Genomic DNA, 19,956 nt, shown 5'->3' on the forward strand with positions numbered 1-19,956 from the left:
TCCACCTCTTCAGAGAATAGGGGTATGTTGATCCCTTATTCCAAGATTCAAGGAATTGCTTTCTCAGCCCTTTCAATAACTCCGCAAGCTTGGCCACCTGTCCATTGAACTTCATTGTTGCTTGTGGCAGCTGAGAATTATTAATAAGCAGCTGTAATTTTATCACTGGACTCCCAGTCTCCTAATTAATGAGGGTCTCAGGGCTATGACCTTCACCTTTTAAGCATTAATGGAATATTATATAGATATGACATAAATACTAGAGATAAGAATACCACTTTAAAACACCACTCTAGCGTTTTTTTTTTTTTTTTCAGTTCTGGAGTAATGCTACAAGTCTATGTTCCTTGAACCTAGTCTTATACTTACCAGCTGCCATCTTCAGCTGTTCCTGGCGCCACTACGGATTTTGTGACCACAACCTTTGACTGAGCAGGAGTCAAAGGTAACGGTCACAAGCTCTCAGTACACATCTATGAGAGGCTCGTTATGGCTCCTGTAGACCTACAGTGAGTTGTGACTTCTGGATAGCCTAGTGAACACTGGAGTGATCCACCGTAAAGAGTTTTAGATGACGGCTGGTAAGTATAAGACTCGGAGCATGGAACTTAGATTAGTAGCACCACTCCAGAGCTGCAATTAAAACTAAAAAACGCTGGAGTGGTGCTTTAATGTGTCAGCAATCCCAAAACACAAGAATACTCTAAGGAAAAATCACTACAGACGAGGGACCAAATATAGTGGTTTCTCTGTCTGCAATAGGTAAAACTGGCCAACAAATGTGTGTATTGCAGTTCACACTATGTCAGATTCACACAAAGAAAAACACACAAATTTCTTCTGTGTGAATCAGTCATGGATGAAAACATCTCAGGAGGACTAGATTGCTTACCTGAGGTAGTAGTGTTAGACAGGCACAACACTTGAAAGAAGCACCGCCGCTGGCCAAGACTGGTGGAAAAACATCAAAAGTCACACATTTTTTGTGCAACTTCAAGTTGCAACATTTGGAAATTTTTGACAATTTTTGTCAAAAACGCCTTCATGAACCAGGGACATAGTGTATCTCTGCCGAAAACGAATGTAAAAGGGAACTGTGGTATCCAACATTAAGGGTATGTGCACACGCTAAGTATTTTCTGCATTTCTTGGCAGGAAAACCGCTGCTTAAAATATGCGTGGTTTTGATGCGTTTTTGGTGCAGATTTGTCCCCACTCAGTATAAGTGAAATCTACAGCAAAAATGCTGAAAGAATTGACATGTATCAGATTCAAATGTACACCAAATTTGCAAGTCACAAATCTGCAACGTGTGCATGAGACGTCAGGATTCTCATTCACTTTGCTACCATCAGGAAACCCCTCCGGTTTTGTGACAAATCTGTTCAGAAAACAAAGCTACAAATCTGAAACAAGTTCTCATTCCCTAATAGTCTCTCATTCATAAAAACAGTATACTTCTTAGTCGTGGTTGTTCATTTACAGAGAACCAGGCATGTTCCCTAAGGCCACCAAATTACCGACAGAATAATACGGCACTCTAGCCTTGCATTTTTATGGAGTGTCTGGAGTGACAAAACGATACAGCTAAGAGCGGCAAACACTTTTCTTTTGATGGACATCATGTGCTAATTAGGTATGACTAGTTTGCCCAGGTAACTAATCCCCCAGATTAGTCCTGGGCTCTTAGTGTATTGTACATTTTCATAAGAGCTCTTCCACTCAGTCTGGTTCTTGACATATGAAAGCTGCGCTGTTATTGCCCTGTCTGAAAGTCTTATAAATATGACCTATTATTTCTTCTTTAAGAGAGCTAATATATAGCAGGTGAGATAGGCGGAAGCTGCATCACAAAGGAGATACTGAGACTGCTGTATGCAAGACATAGGATACACTGAGACTTCTGTATACATCATATAGGATACACTGATACTAATGTATATACATCACATAACACACTGATACTGTATATAGAACACATAGGAGACACTAAGACTGCTGTATACAAAACAGGAGATACTGAGATTCTACTGTGTACATCACATATGAGACTCTGCTGTATGCATCACACAGGATACACTGAGAATGCTGTAAACATCACATAGGGTACAGTGAGAATCTGCTGTATACACCACATGGGATACACTGACACTCTGTTGTATACATCACATAGGATAGACTGAGACTCTGCTGTATACAACATATGGGATACACTGAAAATCTGCTGTATACATTACATCACACAGGATACACCGAGATCAAAAAGTTAAGTTCAGTTCTTCAATACAAAAAGTGAAACTCATATATAGAGTCATTACAAACAGAGTGATCTATTTCAAGTGTTTATTTCTGTTAATGTTGATGATTATGGCTTACAGCCAATAAAAACCCAAAAGTCATTATCTCAGTAAATTAGAATACTCAGTAAATTAGAATACTTTAGGAAGATGAGGGACACCAGACCCAACAATGCAGACGAGCTGAAGGCTGCTATCAAAGCAACCTGGGCTTCCATAACATCTCAGCAGTGCCACAGGCTGACACCTCCATGCCACGCTGCATTGATGCAGTAATTGATGCCAAAGGAGCCCTGACCAAGTATTGAGTGCATTTACTGAACATACATTTCAGTAGGCCAACATTTTTGATTTTAAAATCATTTTTCAAGCTGGTGTTATAAAGTATTCTAATATACTGAGATAATGACTTTTGGGCTTTCATAGGCTGTAAGCCATAATCATGAACGTTAACAGAAATAAACACTTGAAATAGATCACTCTGTTTGTAATAACTATATATAATATACGAGTTTCACTTTTTGTATTGAAGAACTGAAATAAATTAACTTTTTGATGATATTCTAATTTTGTGAGAAGTACCTGTATCAGGGGATATTAACTCTAGGTCAGTGACTAAAATTAGAATGGAGAAAAAGCAATTGTGATGAGATTCTGACTTTATGACAAATGTAGCCTGCATTAGGGCACCATTTATGATGGGAAGAAGGGGTCTTAATATGGCGGACGACCCAGACATGGCACATCAAATGAAACAGGTGTGCACAAGAGCATCTACATTATTCTTTATTAGTTGCCCGTGCTGCAGTATAGTGTGGCATGTTTTGTTCTGTAGCATTTAGCACTGTATTCTGTAGTTCATGTAGAGCTATAACAAAGCTTCATTGTTAGTGCAGTGTACGATATATTAGTGTATCATTAACAGAAATCCTGTATCTCCAGGTGAAGAGGGATGAATCCGGAGCAATCCATATAAACAAACAAAAGCAGCTCCATCTGCACTATGATCTCATCAACTTCACGGTGAGTATTCTGCAGCCACCTGTTGGATCATCGGCAGCTGCTGCTCTTTTTTTATGTACTGGCTCTTTCTTTTCACAGTGGATTAATGCTCGTACGGTGGCCCTCCTGGACAGTGCAGAAAAGCTCCATGTGATCGACAGACAGAGTCAAGAGGAACTGGAAACACTGGAGATTTCTGACTTCCAGCTTGTCTATAACAGCAGCCACTTCAAGTCTCTGGCCACAGGGGGGAATGTCAGCCAGGCGCTGGTAAGATTTTTGTACCATAGACAACATTTATCAAATATCCATAGTAAAGATATATGTATGATTGGTAGAGAACTTGGTGTTGATAAATCCACTGATCCCAAGAACAAGGAAACCAAAATCCCTTGAGTGAATAAAACTTAACTCTGTCTGTAACTCCTATAAGACAGTTAAAGGTCAGTGAATGGAGCTGTGGTTGCACATACTCACTAACCCTTCTTTCACACAGGAATAAGCATGTGAATCAAAAATACTGCAGGCGGGTGAGTGCTGCCACGAGACACATAATATCCACCTGATGAAGGAGCATGATTGGCTCTAAAACACGTAACCTACACCTGATGAAGGAGCATGATTGGCTTTGAAATGTGTAACATCTACCTGATGAAGGAGCCTGATTAGCTCTGAAACACATATTGTCTACCTGATGAAGGAGCCTTATCGGTTTTGAAATGAGTAACATCCACCTGATGAAGGAGCCTTATTGGCTCTGAAACGCATACTGTCAACCTGATGAAGGAGCCTTATCTGCTCTGAGACACACAGTGCTCACCTGATGAAGGAGCCTGATTTGCTCTGAAGTGCGTAGGGCTTTAAATAAACCATTACCCTCACCCTTTGGCTCCTCGTCTCTGTGACAGCACTCACCAGTCCGCACTATTCTTAATACACATCCTCATTCCTTAGACCCAATGCCGGTTGGCCTGGGAGTCAGCGGACACAGCTGCAGCTAATACATAGAGACTCCTCATGTGATGATCAGTGTTGTGCCTGGTTTGCACCATGCTAACAGGTGAGTGTAACAGCTGACAATTCATCAACGCAATCTATGTTCTACCTGCACTAGAGGCGCTTCTGTCGTTTTCTAATCCATTCACACAGCTGACTTTTTTTAGGTCCCAGAAAACTTAACATTTATCACTAGTCCTGTGGACAGATGATGCATTCACACACTAGTTTTGTTTTTCTCCTTCCCCCATGAAGGCACCACGGAGAGAGAGGGGATCCGCCCTTCAAAGACAGGAAACCTACAGATAAAAAGGCACGGTACCTCTCTCCTGCATCAGTTGGTTTCCTGTCTTTGACGGGGGACCTACAGTCGGCGTACCTGCAAGGTGCCAGAAGAGATTGTCGTGGGATGCCATGCCCGGTCAGTTCGATCCAGGCAGCGGGGGTTCCCTGCCTTGGCTGGCGTGGTGTCCTGTGTCGCCACCGCTGGGGTCAGTGGGCCTTTAGGGTGTGCGGGGAGAGGCATCGCTGGATACTGCCTCTCCCGGATACCTCGTCGCCTGCGCTGCAGGCAGCCCAGGCCAGGGCTGGAAGAAAACCGTGCCGAACCAGGTACAGGAACATCTGGGTATCATATTAGATTCAAAGAAACAGGATTGTCGCCTTCTGATGGATAAAGTTCAGAAAATCATAGCCATGATATCTCGGATAAGGGACCTCCCCTCTACGACTTACGGAAAGCGATGTCCCTCCTAGGTTCCATGACTGCCTGTATCCCGGCCATTCAATGTGCCCAGAAACAGACCAACACAACACATGTTATCAGCCAGAAACTCTCTAAAAGGGCATTTAGAAAGGCACTTAACCATGTCGTCAGAAATGGTACTTTCTTTAGAATGGTGGATGAGGATAAACAACTTAACCAGGGGCATTCCGTGGGTGATTTCAATCTCTCAGTTTCTGACAACAGACGCAAACCTCGGGGGTTGGGGGGCACACCTGGACTACCAGATAGCGCAAGAGATCTGAACAAAGGACCTAAGATCAGTATCCTCAAACATGGAGGAACTGTTGGCAGTAAAATTCGCCCTTTTAGAATTCTTGAACACTCTCCTGGGACACCACGTAAGAGTATTCTCAGACAACCGGGTAGTGGTAGCATACCTAAATCACCAGGGAGGAATCCAGTCCCGGCCCCTCATGGAGGTGACAAGGTCCGTTTTTCAGTTAGCCGAGGACAACTGGGGTTTTTATCTACACTCCACATAAGAGGAACAGAAAATCGCAGAGCGAACTTCCTGAGTCGGATCCAGCTAAGACAGGGCAAGTGGGAACTGAATCAGCGTTCAATCAGATCGCAGAAAGGTGGGGTCGTCCGTCCATAGATCTATTCGCCAATGGTTAGAACAGGAAGGTAGAAGCATTCTGCTTGATAGCCCCCAAAGGTAACCCCATAGCGTTTTATGCCTTCATGATTCCATGGGTCCACCATCCATCCTATGCTTTTCCTCCAATTTCCCTGATTCCGGCGGTTCTGAGGAAAATCCGGGAAGACAGGGCAAAAGTGATCTTAATAGCCCCCTTCTGGCCAAAGAGGACGTGGTTTTCTTGGCTGAGTATGATGTCCATCTCTGACCCCTTGGTACTTCCAGAGCTTCCGAACCTTCTTTGCCAGGGACCGGTCCTTCATCCTTAGGTAACAAAGTTACACATTACAGCCTGGTATTTGAGAGAGCTCTCCTGAGTAATAAGGGATTTTCCCCAAACTTATTCTCCACGTTGCTACAAAGTAGAAAACCCGTTACCCCCAAACTTTATGGGAAATCATGGAGAAAGTTCCTTTCAGCTTCAGGTTCCAAGTTAGAAGGAGGGGTTCCACTAAAAGCCATCTTAGCGTTTCTACAGAAGGGGTTGAAACAGGGCCTAGCTACAAGCACTTTAAAGGTTCAAGTCGCAGCATTAGGGGCCCTATACAATCACAACCTGGCTAGGAAATCGGTGGATATCCAGATTCATAAAGGCATCGGCCAGGTCTAGACCCATCCCCTCGCGGAATACTCCCTCCTTGGGATTTAAACTAGGTCCTTACAGCCCTACCAAACCTCCTTTCGAACCTCTGGCAAAGGCTTTGCTAAGAATCCTGTTCCTTAAGACATATCACTTTTAGTAGCACTCACGTCAGCTTGCAGGGTCAGTGACATCCAAGCTTTATCTGCTGGCCCTCCCTTCATACAAATCTTGGAGGATAGGGTTATTCTTAAAACTGACCCAGCCTACCTACTAAAAGTGGTGTCGCATTTCCATAGATCTCAGGCGACCTCCCTCCCTTCCTTTTGTCCCAATCCCAAGAACAAAGAAGAGAGAGCATTTATTATTATTATTATTATTATTATTATTTATTTATATAGCACCATTAATTCCATGGTGCTGTACATGAGAAAGGGGTTACATACAGGGTTATAAATATCGTTTACAGTAAACAAGTTTACAGTGACAGACTGGTACAGAGGGGAGAGGACCCTGTCCTTGCGGACTTACATTCTATTTCATACATTAGATGTCAGAAGGTGCCTAATCCAATACCTAGCGGCCACATGAGAGTTTAGGCAGGATAGGTCTCTCTTTGTGTTCTTTCAGGGACCTCGAAAGGGGCAAAAATCTTCTATGGGCACATTGGCGAGATGGATAAGGTACGCCATCACCCTATCATACTCCTCACGTGGGGTGGCCGCTCAGTCGACAAGGGCAGTGTCAGCCTTCTGGGCAGAAAGAGCTAGTGCCTCATTTGAGCAGATATGTAAAGTCGCTACGTGGTCTTCCCCCTTTACATTCTTCAATCACTATCTGCTGTACCTAGCCTCTTCTTCAGACCTTACGTTTGGTAGAAGGGTCCTGGAAGCGGTGGTCCCTCCCTAATGATCCATTCTCTGCAATTCTCTTCGTGGTGCCATCATGGGGGAAGGAGAAAAACGTTACCAGTAAGTAACTATGTATTTTGTCTGTAAATAAAGTGAACCTTTTATCTGTACTATTTCTCACTCTTTTAGAAACTGAAGGAGGTAAACTCAAATTGCATAAAAGATGTGTTCTTTTTTTTCCATTTGTTTTTTTAGCGGATCTCCATACACTTGTGGCTTGAAATGTTTTATGTAAACCCATTGTATCTTCATGGTTACTTGGAGAAAGACTATATTGTCCCCTCATTATAATCCTCATTGCTTTCAATGAGTGAAAAACGCTTAAAGAAGTGACACGCTGCATTTTGCAAAAACGCAACGTGTGAACATAGCCTAAGGTGGCTGCAGATGCATCATTCTACAGCCAGCCAGTCATAGCCGATCTGAGCTGGTGGGAAAAAGAAACAACCAACTTTACAACAATTTTCTCCTAAATATTCAGCAGGGGCGGGTCATTTTGTCAGCAGGGGCGGGTCAATTTGTCTGGAGGTCACTTGATTTTTTTTTTTTAGTCTCCCTAAGGTAAGTTTGTGCCATTATTGGCATATAAATGGAGCTGAGGAATGCCTGTATAATCGTGTACGGGGCTGAGATCATGGTAGTGTTATAAAGAAATATGAGTTACTCCATATGAAGTGGTCTCTCCACTGGACACTTTTCCTACAGGTTTGGTAGCTCAGAGTTAAGTGAGAGCAATTTTGTCTGGTCCATTTTTAGGGATTGCCCTTTCTCCTCTGTTTTTTTTGTGTTGTTCTAATACACACAAAGGAAATTAACATTTGTATATAAAACAATTGTAATTGCAATAATTTTCCTGGAGAAATACTTCATTTTCTGGAACAATTTAAAGTAAGCCAACATGTTAGATCATGACTGTATATATAGATATATACAGATATAGATATACAGTATATGTGCATATAAATAATATGACGGCCTTGATTATGGATAGGATGTGATAAACATGGATGGCTAGATAGATCAAAGTTAGATAAAGAAATATATTTAGATACCTCCACCATGTTATAGATATCACCACCAATTTTCTTACTATGTGAAGCCATGTCCCTCGTTCAGCCGACCTGTCCTTTCGGAATGACGTTCCCATCTATAAGATGGCTGCAGATGCAGCATTTTACAACCAGACAATAATAGCGCTTGCTCATCGAGTGCTTCTTTAGCGAAACGGCGCTCGTCGGGCGCAGGGATTGGCACGCTGTACCTTCTCCTCTCTGCACTAATACGGATGCACACAACAACGCTCCTTACAGGTAAAATCCATATATACCGGTATTCTTTTCCTTGTTGTGCATTTTCACAAATTGTCAAAATTGTTTAGGGTCTGGCCGCCATTTATCTGTCTCAGCTCTTATATCAGGTGAAATATCACCTTTCTGAACATTTATTTTTACAATGCACAATCTTTATTGTTAAATTGCAGGCTATATCGATCCTAAACTTGCTTTTGACTAGTAGTGCCTAAGTTGATTTACATTTTATCATTCTGATGTGAAGATCTGCTATGCCCCTTTTCCCTGTAATTTCCTTGGAGGTCCTTTTTTCATTTTTCTGCCTTTTATATTCAATATCTTTGAATTTTATCGTTAATATTTAACAAAGAATTCTTTTAATTTTTATCGTTCTTTTTTGGTCACTTTTTACTGTCATGAGTACCTCATGCAGTTTTTGTGTTATTATTTAGTATTTAAAGTGCAAGCCTAAGCTAAATAGGATTATGGGCTTACCCTAGATTATGTATAGGATTAGATAGATCGATATCCACATCAAATTAAAATGCAGATCCTGACACTTGGTCCAGAGGTGAATCAGGGTGGAGTTAATTTTTTTTTCCTTATTCATGGTGGTGCTGCCCCCTGCAGCTTTCCACTCTAGATACCTGCACTCTGGTACCAGTGGCAAACACGGCCCTGATGGTAGACCTTTTTGCAGTGGAATGGCTTTTTTTATGCTTTTTTTTTTTAACCAAAATAGTACTAGATACCCCATGTTATTTATATGTACTATTACTATTTACTTACCACAGGGTATAAGGTCATTTTGTTTTTGTCTTGGGTTTTGTCCATATATAATGTGTAAAGTAGGCAGCGGTGATGATAATAATAATAATAATTTTATTTGTATAGCACCAACATATTCCGCAGCACTTTACATTATAGAGGGGACTTGTACAGACAATAGACATTACAACATAACAATGATCACAGATCAAAACGGACACCAAGAGGAATGAGGGCCCTGTTCGCAAGCTTACAAACTATGAGGAAAAAGGGGAGACACGAAAGGTGGATGGTAGCAATTGCATACCTATATACAGGGGTTGGACAAAATAATGGAAACACCTGGAAACATCAACAAAAGTTAGGTTAATATGGTGTAGGTCCACCTTTTGCTGCAATTACAGCCTCAATTCTCCAAGGTATGGATTCATTCAAGGTGTGAATTGATTCCAAAGGAATTTTAGCCCATTCTGCAGTGAAAACACCCTCCAGTTCTTTGAGCGACGATGGCGGCGGAAATCGACGTCTAACTTGAGTCTCTAAAATCGACTGTAAATACTCAATAATGTTGAGGTCTGGGGATTGTGGGGGCCAGATGAGATGCTCAACTTCCTTGAATGTTCCTTGTGCCATGCTTTAACGATTCTAGCTGTATGAATTGGTGCATTATCATCCTGAAAGATGGCGTTCCCCTCCGGGAACAGTGCTTGAACCATTGGATGCACTTGGTCGCCCAAAATGCCTAAATAATCTCGGCTGTTAATTCTTCCATGAAGGGATATCATTGGCCCGGCGGATCTCCATGAAATAGCACCCCAGATCATCACTGAACCTCCACCATGTTTTACGGTTGGGAGAAGGCAGTCTGGATGGAATGCTTCTTTCGGCTGTCTCCAAACGTACACTCGGCCGGAGGTCGGAAATAGGGTAAACGATGATTCGTCTGAGAATATTACATGTTTCTACTGCTCGAGAGACCAATTCTGGAGGTTTCTACACCACTCTAAACACTTGGAAACATTTGTCATTAAGAGCAGCGGTTTTCTAATTGCAGCTCTTCCGTGGAATCCAGATTTGTGCAGCTCCCGATGAACAGTTTTCATGGAAACTGGGTTCTGTAGGTGTTCATTGAGCTCAGCAGTGATTTTTGGAGCTGTGGTCTTGTGATCCGGTCTCACAATTCGCTTTAGAGTCTGACGGTCTCTCTCAGTCAACTTTGACTTTCGGCCGGACCTGTGCTTTGCTGCGGACGTTTTTCCTTCTCTTTCAAATGCAGTCATTACTTTGGAGACAATATCTCTTGACACGGCAAGCATTCGGGCACTTTCTGTTACACTAGCACCTGCCATACGAGCACCAACAATTTGGCCTCTCTGAAAATCCGAGAGGTCTGACATTGGTATCAGGTTCTCATCAATGTTCTTACAATTATGCAAAACAAACAGTCAATTTACATAAACATATCACAAAACACAAATAATCAACTACAAAACATTACCATGTGTCACGGCTTATCACGTTTGAAGATTATGATGCCAAAATGTTAGGTGTTTCCATTATTTTGTCCAACCCCTATATATATATACAGCACAGAGCAAAAGTTTGGATACACCTTCTCATTTAAAGATTTTTCTGTATTTTCATGACTGAAAATTGTACATTCACATGTGGAATTATATACTTAACAAAAAGGTGTGAAACAACCGAAAATATGTCTTATTTTCTAGGTTCTTCAAAGTAGCCACCTTTTGCTTTGATGACTGCTTTGCACACTCTTGGCATTCTCTTGATGAGCTTCAAGAGGTAGTCACCAGGAATGGTCTTCCAACAATCTTGAAGGAGTTCCCAGAGATGCTTAGCACTTGTTGGCCCTTTTGCCTTCACTCTGCGGTCCAGCTCACCCCAAACCATCTCGATTGGGTTCAGGTCTGGTGACTGTGGAGGCCAGGTCATCTGGCGTAACACCCCATCACGCTCCTTCTTGGTCAAATAGCCCTTACACAGCCTGGAGGTGTGTTTGGGGACATTGTCCTGTTGAAAAATAAATGATGGTCCAACTAAATGCAAACCGGATGGAATAGCATGCCGCTGCAAGATGCTATGGTAGCCATGCTGGTTCAGTATGCCTTCAATTTTGAATAAATCCCCAACAGTGTCACCAGCAAAGCACCCCCACACCATCACACCTTTTCCTCCATGCTTCACGGTGGGAACCAGGCATGTAGAGTCCATCCGTTCACCTTTTTTGCGTCGCACAAAGACACGGTGGTTGGAACCAAAGATCTCAAATTTAGACTCATCAGACCAAAGCACAGATTTCCACTGGTCTAATGTCCATTCCTTGTGTTCTTTAGCCCAAACAAGTCTCTTCTGCTTGTTGCCTGTCCTTAGCAGTGGTTTCCTAGCAGCCATTTTACCATGAAGGCCTGCTGCACAAAGTCTCCTCTTAACAGTTGTTGTAGAGATGTGTCTGCTGCTAGAACTCTGTGTGGCATTGACCTGGTCTCTAATCTGGGCTGCTGTTAACCTGCGATTTCTGAGGCTGGTGACTCGGATAAACTTATCCTCAGAAGCAGAGGTGACTCTTGGTCTTCCTTTCCTGGGACGGTCCTCATGTGAGCCAGTTTCTTTGTAGCCCTTGATGGTTTTTGCAACTGCACTTGTGGACACTTTCAAAGTTTTCCCAATTTTTCAGACTAACTGACCTTAATTTCTTAAAGTAACGATGGCCACTCGTTTTTCTTTACTTAGCTGCTTTTTTCTTGCCATGATACAAATTCTAACAGTCTATTCAGTAGGACTAGGACTATCAGCTGTGTATCCACCAGACTTCTGCACAACACAACTGATGGTCCCAACCCCATTTATAAGGCAAGAAATCCCACTTATTAAACCTGACAGGGCACACCTGTGACGTGAAAACCATTCCCGGTGACTACCTCTTGAAGCTCATTAAGAGAATGCCAAGAGTGTGCAAGGCAGTCATCAAAGCAAAAGGTGGCTACTTTGAAGAACCTAGAATATAAGACATATTTACAGTTGTTTCACACTTTTTTGTTAAGTATATAATTCCACATGTGTTAATTCATAGTTTTGATGCCTTCAGTGTGAATGTACAATTTTCATAGTCATGAAAATAGAGAAAAATCTTTAAATGAGAAGGTGTGTCCAAACTTTTGCTCTGTACTGTGTATATATATATATATATATATATATATATATATATATATATATATATATATATACTTGTGTCTTGTGAAAGTATTCGGCTCCCTGGAAATTTTCAACCTTTTCCCACAAATCATGCTTCAAACATAAAGATGTCAAATGTAAACTTTTGGTGAAGAATCAACAACAAGTGGAACACAATTGTGAAGTTGAACAAAATGTATTGGTTATTTTAAATTTTTGCGGAAAAGCGGGGCATGCAATATTATTCGGCCCCTTTACTTTCAATGCAGCAATCTCACTCCAGAAGTTCATTGTGGATCTCTGAATGATCCAATGTTGTCCTAAATGCCTAATGATGATAAGTATAATCCATCAGTGTGTAATCAAGTCTCCGTATAAATGCATCTATTCTGTGATAGTCTCAGGGTTCTGTTTGAAGCACAGAGAGCATCATGAAGATCAAGGAACACAACAGGCAGGTCCGTGATACTGTTGTGGAGAAGTTTAAAGCTGGATTTGGATACAAAATGATTTCCAAAACTTTAAACATCCCAAGGAGCACTGTCCAAGCGATCATATTGAAATGGAAAACGTGTCATACCACTGCAAATCTACCAAGACCCGGCCGTCCCTCTAAACTTTCATCTCAAACAAGGAGAAAACGGATCAGAGATGCAGCCAAGAGGCCCATGATCACTCTGGATGAACTGCAGAGATCTACAGCTGAAGTGGGACAGTCTGTCCATAGGACAACAATCAGCCGTACACTGCACAAATCTGGCCTTTATGGAAGAGTGGCAAGAAAAAAGACATTTCTCACAGATATCCAGAAAAAGTGTTGTTTAAAGTTTGCAACAAGCCACCTGGGAGACACACCAAACATGTGGAAGAAAGTTGTTGTGAATTCCGTTCTCGGGCTCCCTCCTGTGGTCATGAGTGGTACTGTGTGAGTTTGTTCTTGGGCTCCCTCTGGTGGCCTTTAGCGATATGGCTGGGCTCAGCTGCTTCATTTCCTTCTATGCTGGGCCTATTTAACTCACCTGGACCTTCATTTGTTGCCTGCTGTCGGTGTATTCAGTCCTGATTCTCAGCTCTCCTGAATATTCCTTGTGACCAGTCTCCTGCTGGAGAAGCTAAGTTTGCTTGTTCATTTTGCTCATTATTTCCTTGAAAACGTTTCTCAGTATATGATGAGTTCAGTCCAGCTTGCTTTTATGTGATTTTTTGCTTGCTGGTTAGTTCTGGGGTGCAGAGTGCGCCCCTCACATCGTGAGTCGGTGTGGGGGGTTCTTGTATTCTCTGCGTGGTTTATTTTTGATAGTTTTTGTACTGACCGCACAGATTCCTATCTATTTTCTGTGTATCTAGTGTTAGCGGGCCTCATTTGCTAAACCTGTTTCATTTCTACGTTTGTATTTTCCCCTTAACTCACCGTTATTATTTGTGGGGGGCTGTCTATAACTTTGGGGTTATTTCTCAGAGGCAAGTGAGGTCTTTGCTTTCTCTCTAGGGGCAGTCAGTTTCTCAGGCTGTGAAGAAGCGTCTAGGTTTTTAGGTAACGCTCCACGGCTGCCTTTAGTGTGTTGGATAGGATCAGGATTGCGGTCAGTATAGCTTACACATCCCCAGAACTTGTCCTAACATTCTGGTTATATGTATCAGGTCAGTTTTGAGATCCTACCACCGGATCATAACAGTACAGCAGGCCACAAAGTGTTAATGCAGCAGAAGAGGGAGAAGAGAAATCCTGAAGTCATTTTTTTTTCTTCTCTGCACTGTGTTTAGCCTCTCTCCTCCCCTTAATCTCTGGGTGGTTCTGAATTCAGCTGTAGATATGGACATTCAGAGTCTGTCTTCTAGTGTGGATCATCTCACTGCAATGGTACAGTGCATTCAGGATTATGTAGTCCGCAGTCCTATGTCAGAGCCTAAAATACCAATTCCTGAGCTGTTCTCCGGAGATAGATCTAGGTTTTTGAACTTTAAGAATAATTGTAAGTTATTCCTTTCTCTGAGACCTCGCTCCTCTGGTGATTCTGTTCAGCAAGTTAAAATTGTTATTTCTTTGTTACGTGGTGACCCTCAAGATTGGGCATTCTCTCTGGCGCCAGGAGATCCTGCATTGCTAAATGTGGATGCGTTTTTTCTGGCGCTTGGAGTGCTTTATGAGGAACCTAATCTGGTAGACCAAGCAGAGAAGGTTTTGCTGGCTCTCTCTCAGGGTCAAGATGAAGCAGAGGTTTACTGTCAGAAGTTTAGGAAGTGGTCTGTGCTCACCCAATGGAATGAGTGCGCCCTGGCGGCGATTTTCAGAAAGGGTCTTTCTAAAGCCCTTAAAGATGTTATGGTGGGGTTCCCCACACCTGCGGGTCTGAATGAGTCAATGTCTTTGGCCATTCAGATTGATCGGCGTTTGCGGGAGCGCAAACCTGTGCACCATCTGGCGGTATTTTCTGAGCAGAAACCTGAGCCTATGCAATGCGACAGGATTCTGACCAGAGTTGAACGGCAAAACTTCAGACGTCAGAATGGGTTGTGCTTTTACTGTGGTGATTCTACTCATGTTATCTCAGAGTGTTCTAGGCGCACAAAAAGGTTTGCCAAGTCTGTCACCATTGGTACTGTACAACCTAAATTCATTTTGTCTGTTACTTTGATTTGCTCTCTGTCATCCTACCCAGTTATGGCCTTTGTGGATTCAGGTGCCGCCCTGAATTTGATGGATTTGTCATTTGCCAGGCGCTGTGGTTTTATCTTGGAGCCTTTACAATTCCCTATCCCACTAAAGGGAATTGATGCTACGCCATTGGCCAAGAATAAACCTCAGTACTGGACCCAAGTGACCATGTGCATGGCTCCTGCACATCAGGAGGTGATTCGCTTTCTTGTGCTACATAATTTGCATGATGTTGTAGTGTTGGGTCTGCCATGGCTGCAGGCTCATAATCCAGTCCTGGATTGGAAAGCAATGTCTGTGTCAAGTTGGGGTTGCCAGGGAATTCATGGCGATGCTCCTTTGGTGTCAATTGCTTCTTCTACTCCTTCTGAAGTCCCTGAATTTTTGTCGGACTACCAGGATGTATTTGATGAGCCCAAATCCAGTGCCCTACCTCCTCATAGGGATTGTGATTGTGCTATAAATCTGATTCCTGGTAGTAAGTTCCCTAAGGGACGACTTTTTAATTTATCTGTACCAGAACATGCCACTATGCGGAGTTATATAAAGGAGTCCTTGGAGAAGGGGCATATTCGCCCGTCCTCGTCCACTTTGGGTGCGGGGTTCTTTTTTGTGGCCAAGAAGGATGGTTCTCTGAGACCCTGTATTGATTATCGCCTTCTAAATAACATCACGGTCAAATTTCAGTACCCCTTGCCACTGTTGTCCGATCTGTTTGCCCGGATTAGGGGGGCCAGTTGGTTCACTAAGATAGATCTTCGAGGAGCGTATAATCTTGTGCGCATAAAGCAGGGCGATGAATGGAAAACAGCATTTAATACGCCCGAAGGCCATTTTGAGTACTTGGTGATGCCTTTTGGGCTTTCTAATGCCCCCTCTGTGTTTCAGTCCTTCATGCATGACATCTTCCGAGACTATCTGGATAGATTTATGATTGTGTACCTGGATGATATATGGTCTTTTCTGATGATTGGGAGTCTCATGTGAAGCAGGTCAGGATGGTATTTCAGGTCCTGCGTGCCAATGCCTTGTTTGTGAAGGGCTCTAAATGTCTCTTCGGAGTCCAGAAGGTTTCCTTTTTGGGCTTTATTTTTTCTCCTTCTACTATTGAGATGGATCCAGTCAAGGTCCAGGCTATTTATGACTGGACTCAACCTACATCTGTGAAGAGTCTTCAGAAGTTCTTGGGTTTTGCTAATTTTTACCGTCGCTTCATCACTAATTTTTCTAGTGTGGTTAAGCCTTTGACGGATTTGACCAAGAAGGGTTCTGATGTGACAAATTGGTCTCCTGCGGCCGTGGAGGCCTTTCAGGAGCTGAAACGTCGATTTTCTTCGGCTCCTGTCTTGCGCCAGCCCGATGTCTCCCCTTTCAGGTCGAGGTTGATGCTTCTGAGATTGGAGCAGGGGCTGTCTTGTCGCAGAGAAGCTCTGATGGCTCTGTGTTGAGACCATGTGCTTTCTTTTCAAGAAAGTTTTCGCCTGCCGAGCGGAATTATGATGTTGGTAATCGTGAGTTGTTGGCAATGAAGTGGGCATTTGAGGAGTGGCGACATTGGCTTGAGGGGGCCAAGCATCGTGTGGTGGTCTTGACGGATCACAAGAATTTGACTTATCTCGAGTCTGCCAAACGGTTCAATCCGAGACAGGCTCGATGGTCGCTGTTTTTCTCTCGTTTCAATTTCGTGGTTTCATATCTTCCGGGTTCGAAAAACGTGAAGGCTGATGCCCTTTCTAGGAGTTTTGTACCTGACTCCCCGGAAGTTTCTGAACCGACTGGTGTCCTCAAAGAGGGGGTGATTTTGTCTGCCATCTCTCCTGATCTGCGACGGGTGTTGCAGGAGTTTCAGGCCAATAGACTTGACCATTGTCCACCAGAGAGACTGTTTGTCCCGGACAGATGGACCAGTAGAGTTATTTCCGAGGTTCATTCTTCGGTGTTGGCGGGTCATCCTGGGATTTTTGGTACCAGGGATTTGGTGGCGAGGTCCTTTTGGTGGCCTTCCTTGTCGCGGGATGTGCGTTCCTTTGTGCAGTCCTGTGGGATTTGTGCTCGGGCCAAGCCTTGCTGTTCTCGTGCCAGTGGATTGCTTTTGCCTTTGCCTGTCCCGAAGAGGCCTTGGACGCATATTTCCATGGATTTTATTTCGGATCTTCCTGTCTCTCAGAGGATGTCTGTCATCTGGGTGGTTTGTGATCGTTTTTCTAAAATGGTCCATTTGGTACCTTTGCCTAAGCTGCCTTCCTCCTCCGATTTGGTGCCACTGTTTTTTCAGAATGTGGTTCGTTTACATGGTATTCCGGAGAACATTGTGTCTGACAGAGGATCCCAGTTTGTGTCCAGATTTTGGCGGTCCTTTAGTGCTAAGATGGGCATTGAATTGTCTTTTTCGTCGGCCTTCCATCCTCAGACGAATGGCCAAACCGAACGAACTAATCAGACCTTGGAAACTTATTTGAGATGTTTTGTTTCTGCTGATCAGGATGATTGGGTGACTTTTTTGCCATTGGCTGAGTTCGCCCTCAATAATCGGGCTAGTTCTGCTACTTTGGTTTCACCTTTCTTTTGCAATTCTGGTTTTCATCCTCGTTTTTCCTTGGGTCAGGTTGAGCCCTCTGACTGTCCTGGGGTGGATTCTGTGGTGGATAGGTTGCAGCAGATTTGGAACCATGTGGTGGACAATTTGACGTTGTCCCAAGAGAAGGCTCAGCGCTTTGCTAACCGCCGTCGCTGTGTGGGTCCCCGACTTCGTGTGGGGGATTTGGTGTGGTTGTCTTCTCGTTATGTCCCGATGAAGGTTTCCTCTCCTAAGTTCAAGCCTCGTTTCATCGGTCCTTATAAGATTTTGGAAGTCCTCAACCCTGTGTCATTTTGTTTGGACCTCCCAACATCGTTTGCCATTCATAATGTGTTCCATAGGTCATTGTTGCAGAGATATGTGGTGCCTGTGGTCCCTTCTGTTGATCCTCCTGCTCCTGTCTTGGTCGAGGGGGAGTTGGAGTATGTGGTGGAGAAGATCTTGGATTCTCGTATTTCGAGACGGAAGCTTCAGTACTTAGTTAAATGGAAGGGCTATGGTCAGGAGGATAATTCCTGGGCTGTCGTCTCCGATGTCCATGCGGCTGATTTGGTTTGTGCCTTTCATTCGGCTCGTCCTGATCGGCCTGGGAGCTCTGGTGAGGGTTCGGTGACCCCTCCTCAAGGGGGGGGGTACTGTTGTGAATTCCGTTCTCGTTCTCCCTCCTGTGGTCATGAGTGGTACTGTGTGAGTTTGTTCTTGGGCTCCCTCTGGTGGCCTTTAGCGATATGGCTGGGCTCAGCTGCTTCATTTCCTTCTATGCTGGGCCTATTTAACTCACCTGGACCTTCATTTGTTGCCTGCTGTCGGTGTATTCAGTCCTGATTCTCAGCTCTCCTGAATATTCCTTGTGACCAGTCTCCTGCTGGAGAAGCTAAGTTTGCTTGTTCATTTTGCTCATTATTTCTTTGAAAACGTTTCTCAGTATATGATGAGTTCAGTCCAGCTTGCTTTTATGTGATTTTTTGCTTGCTGGTTAGTTCTGGGGTGCAGAGTGCGCCCCTCACATCGTGAGTCGGTGTGGGGGTTCTTGTATTCTCTGCGTGGTTTATTTTTGATAGTTTTTGTACTGACCGCACAGATTCCTATCTATTTTCTGTCTATCTAGTGTTAGCGGGCCTCATTTGCTAAACCTGTTTCATTTCTACGTTTGTATTTTCCCCTTAACTCACCGTTATTATTTGTGGGGGGCTGTCTATAACTTTGGGGTTATTTCTCTGAGGCAAGTGAGGTCTTTGCTTTCTCTCTAGGGGCAGTCAGTTTCTCAGGCTGTGAAGAGGTGTCTAGGTTTTTAGGTAACGCTCCACGGCTGCCTTTAGTGTGTTGGATAGGATCAGGAATGCGGTCAGTATAGCTTCCACATCCCCAGAACTTGTCCTAACATTCTGGTTATATGTATCAGGTCAGTTTTGAGATCCTACCACCGGATCATAACAGAAAGTGCTCTGGTCAGATGAAACCAAAATCAAACTTTTTTCAACAATGCCAAACGATGTTTGGCGTAAAGGCAACACAGCTCATCACCCTCAACACACTATCCCCACTGTCAAACATGGTGGTGGCAGCATCATGGTGTCAGGACTCTGAACATTTTTTATTACCTTTTGTGCATTACTGCCCTTTTCCAAGATGGCGTCTTTGGTCTCATGTGCACTGTGTCTTCCTGCTATAAAACTCCACCCCAGCCTTCAGTCTGTGCTAGAGTATTCTGCCTTGCATCCAGCTCCTGACCTCTGGTGTCTCCCTGGCTATATACCTGCTCCTGTGAACCTGTTGGGTTATCCTGCTACTCTGCTCTGAGTTTCTGCTGCATACACCAGTTCCAGTAATCCTCCTTCATCTGCTGCTCGTGTTTACTTCCATCTGTATTTGCTGGACATGTAAGCTTTTGCTGCTCTGCAAGAATCTGAGACTATTACCCAGGCCTCCCTGGTTGAGCTAAGATATTATTTGAACTGCCTTATAAGCATATCTATCTGTGTTTTGGACTAAGCAAGGACTTATTCGTGTCAAGTATCCTCAAGAATAATTGTGCTTCATAGACTTTCTGCGTGATTGCATTTTCCTCTGAAGTTTCCTATAGACTGCTAAGCTGCATTTAATATTTACTCCAAGTGTTGTGGACTTGAGTTTCTCTCTGCACCTGTTTGAATCACCGTGTGATAATATAGACTTTACCACTTATAAAACTGTGTCCTGTAGTTGTCTTGTTCCACGCAAAGAGTCTCCTGAGTTATCCCCTATAATTATTACACATGGT

At 43.4% G+C, this 19,956-nt stretch overlaps 1 protein-coding gene across 2 annotated transcripts in view; it reads left to right on the forward strand.

Annotated features, from left to right (window-relative positions):
• VPS8 (VPS8 subunit of CORVET complex) overlaps positions 1-19,956 on the forward strand; it is a 245,713-nt gene that overhangs the window by 48,144 nt on the left and 177,613 nt on the right. For both annotated transcript variants that reach the window (XR_013217732.1, XM_077272120.1), the window contains exons 14-15: positions 3,240-3,320; positions 3,399-3,569. Coding sequence is in view for 1 of the 2 variants with exons in the window: in XM_077272120.1 (XP_077128235.1) it covers positions 3,240-3,320; positions 3,399-3,569 (252 nt within the window). In the remaining variant the exon portion in view is untranslated. The remainder of the gene's footprint in view (positions 1-3,239; positions 3,321-3,398; positions 3,570-19,956) is intronic.

Source organism: Ranitomeya variabilis, chromosome 7, assembly GCF_051348905.1.
Source record: "Ranitomeya variabilis isolate aRanVar5 chromosome 7, aRanVar5.hap1, whole genome shotgun sequence".
NCBI classification, from domain to species: domain Eukaryota; kingdom Metazoa; phylum Chordata; class Amphibia; order Anura; family Dendrobatidae; genus Ranitomeya; species Ranitomeya variabilis.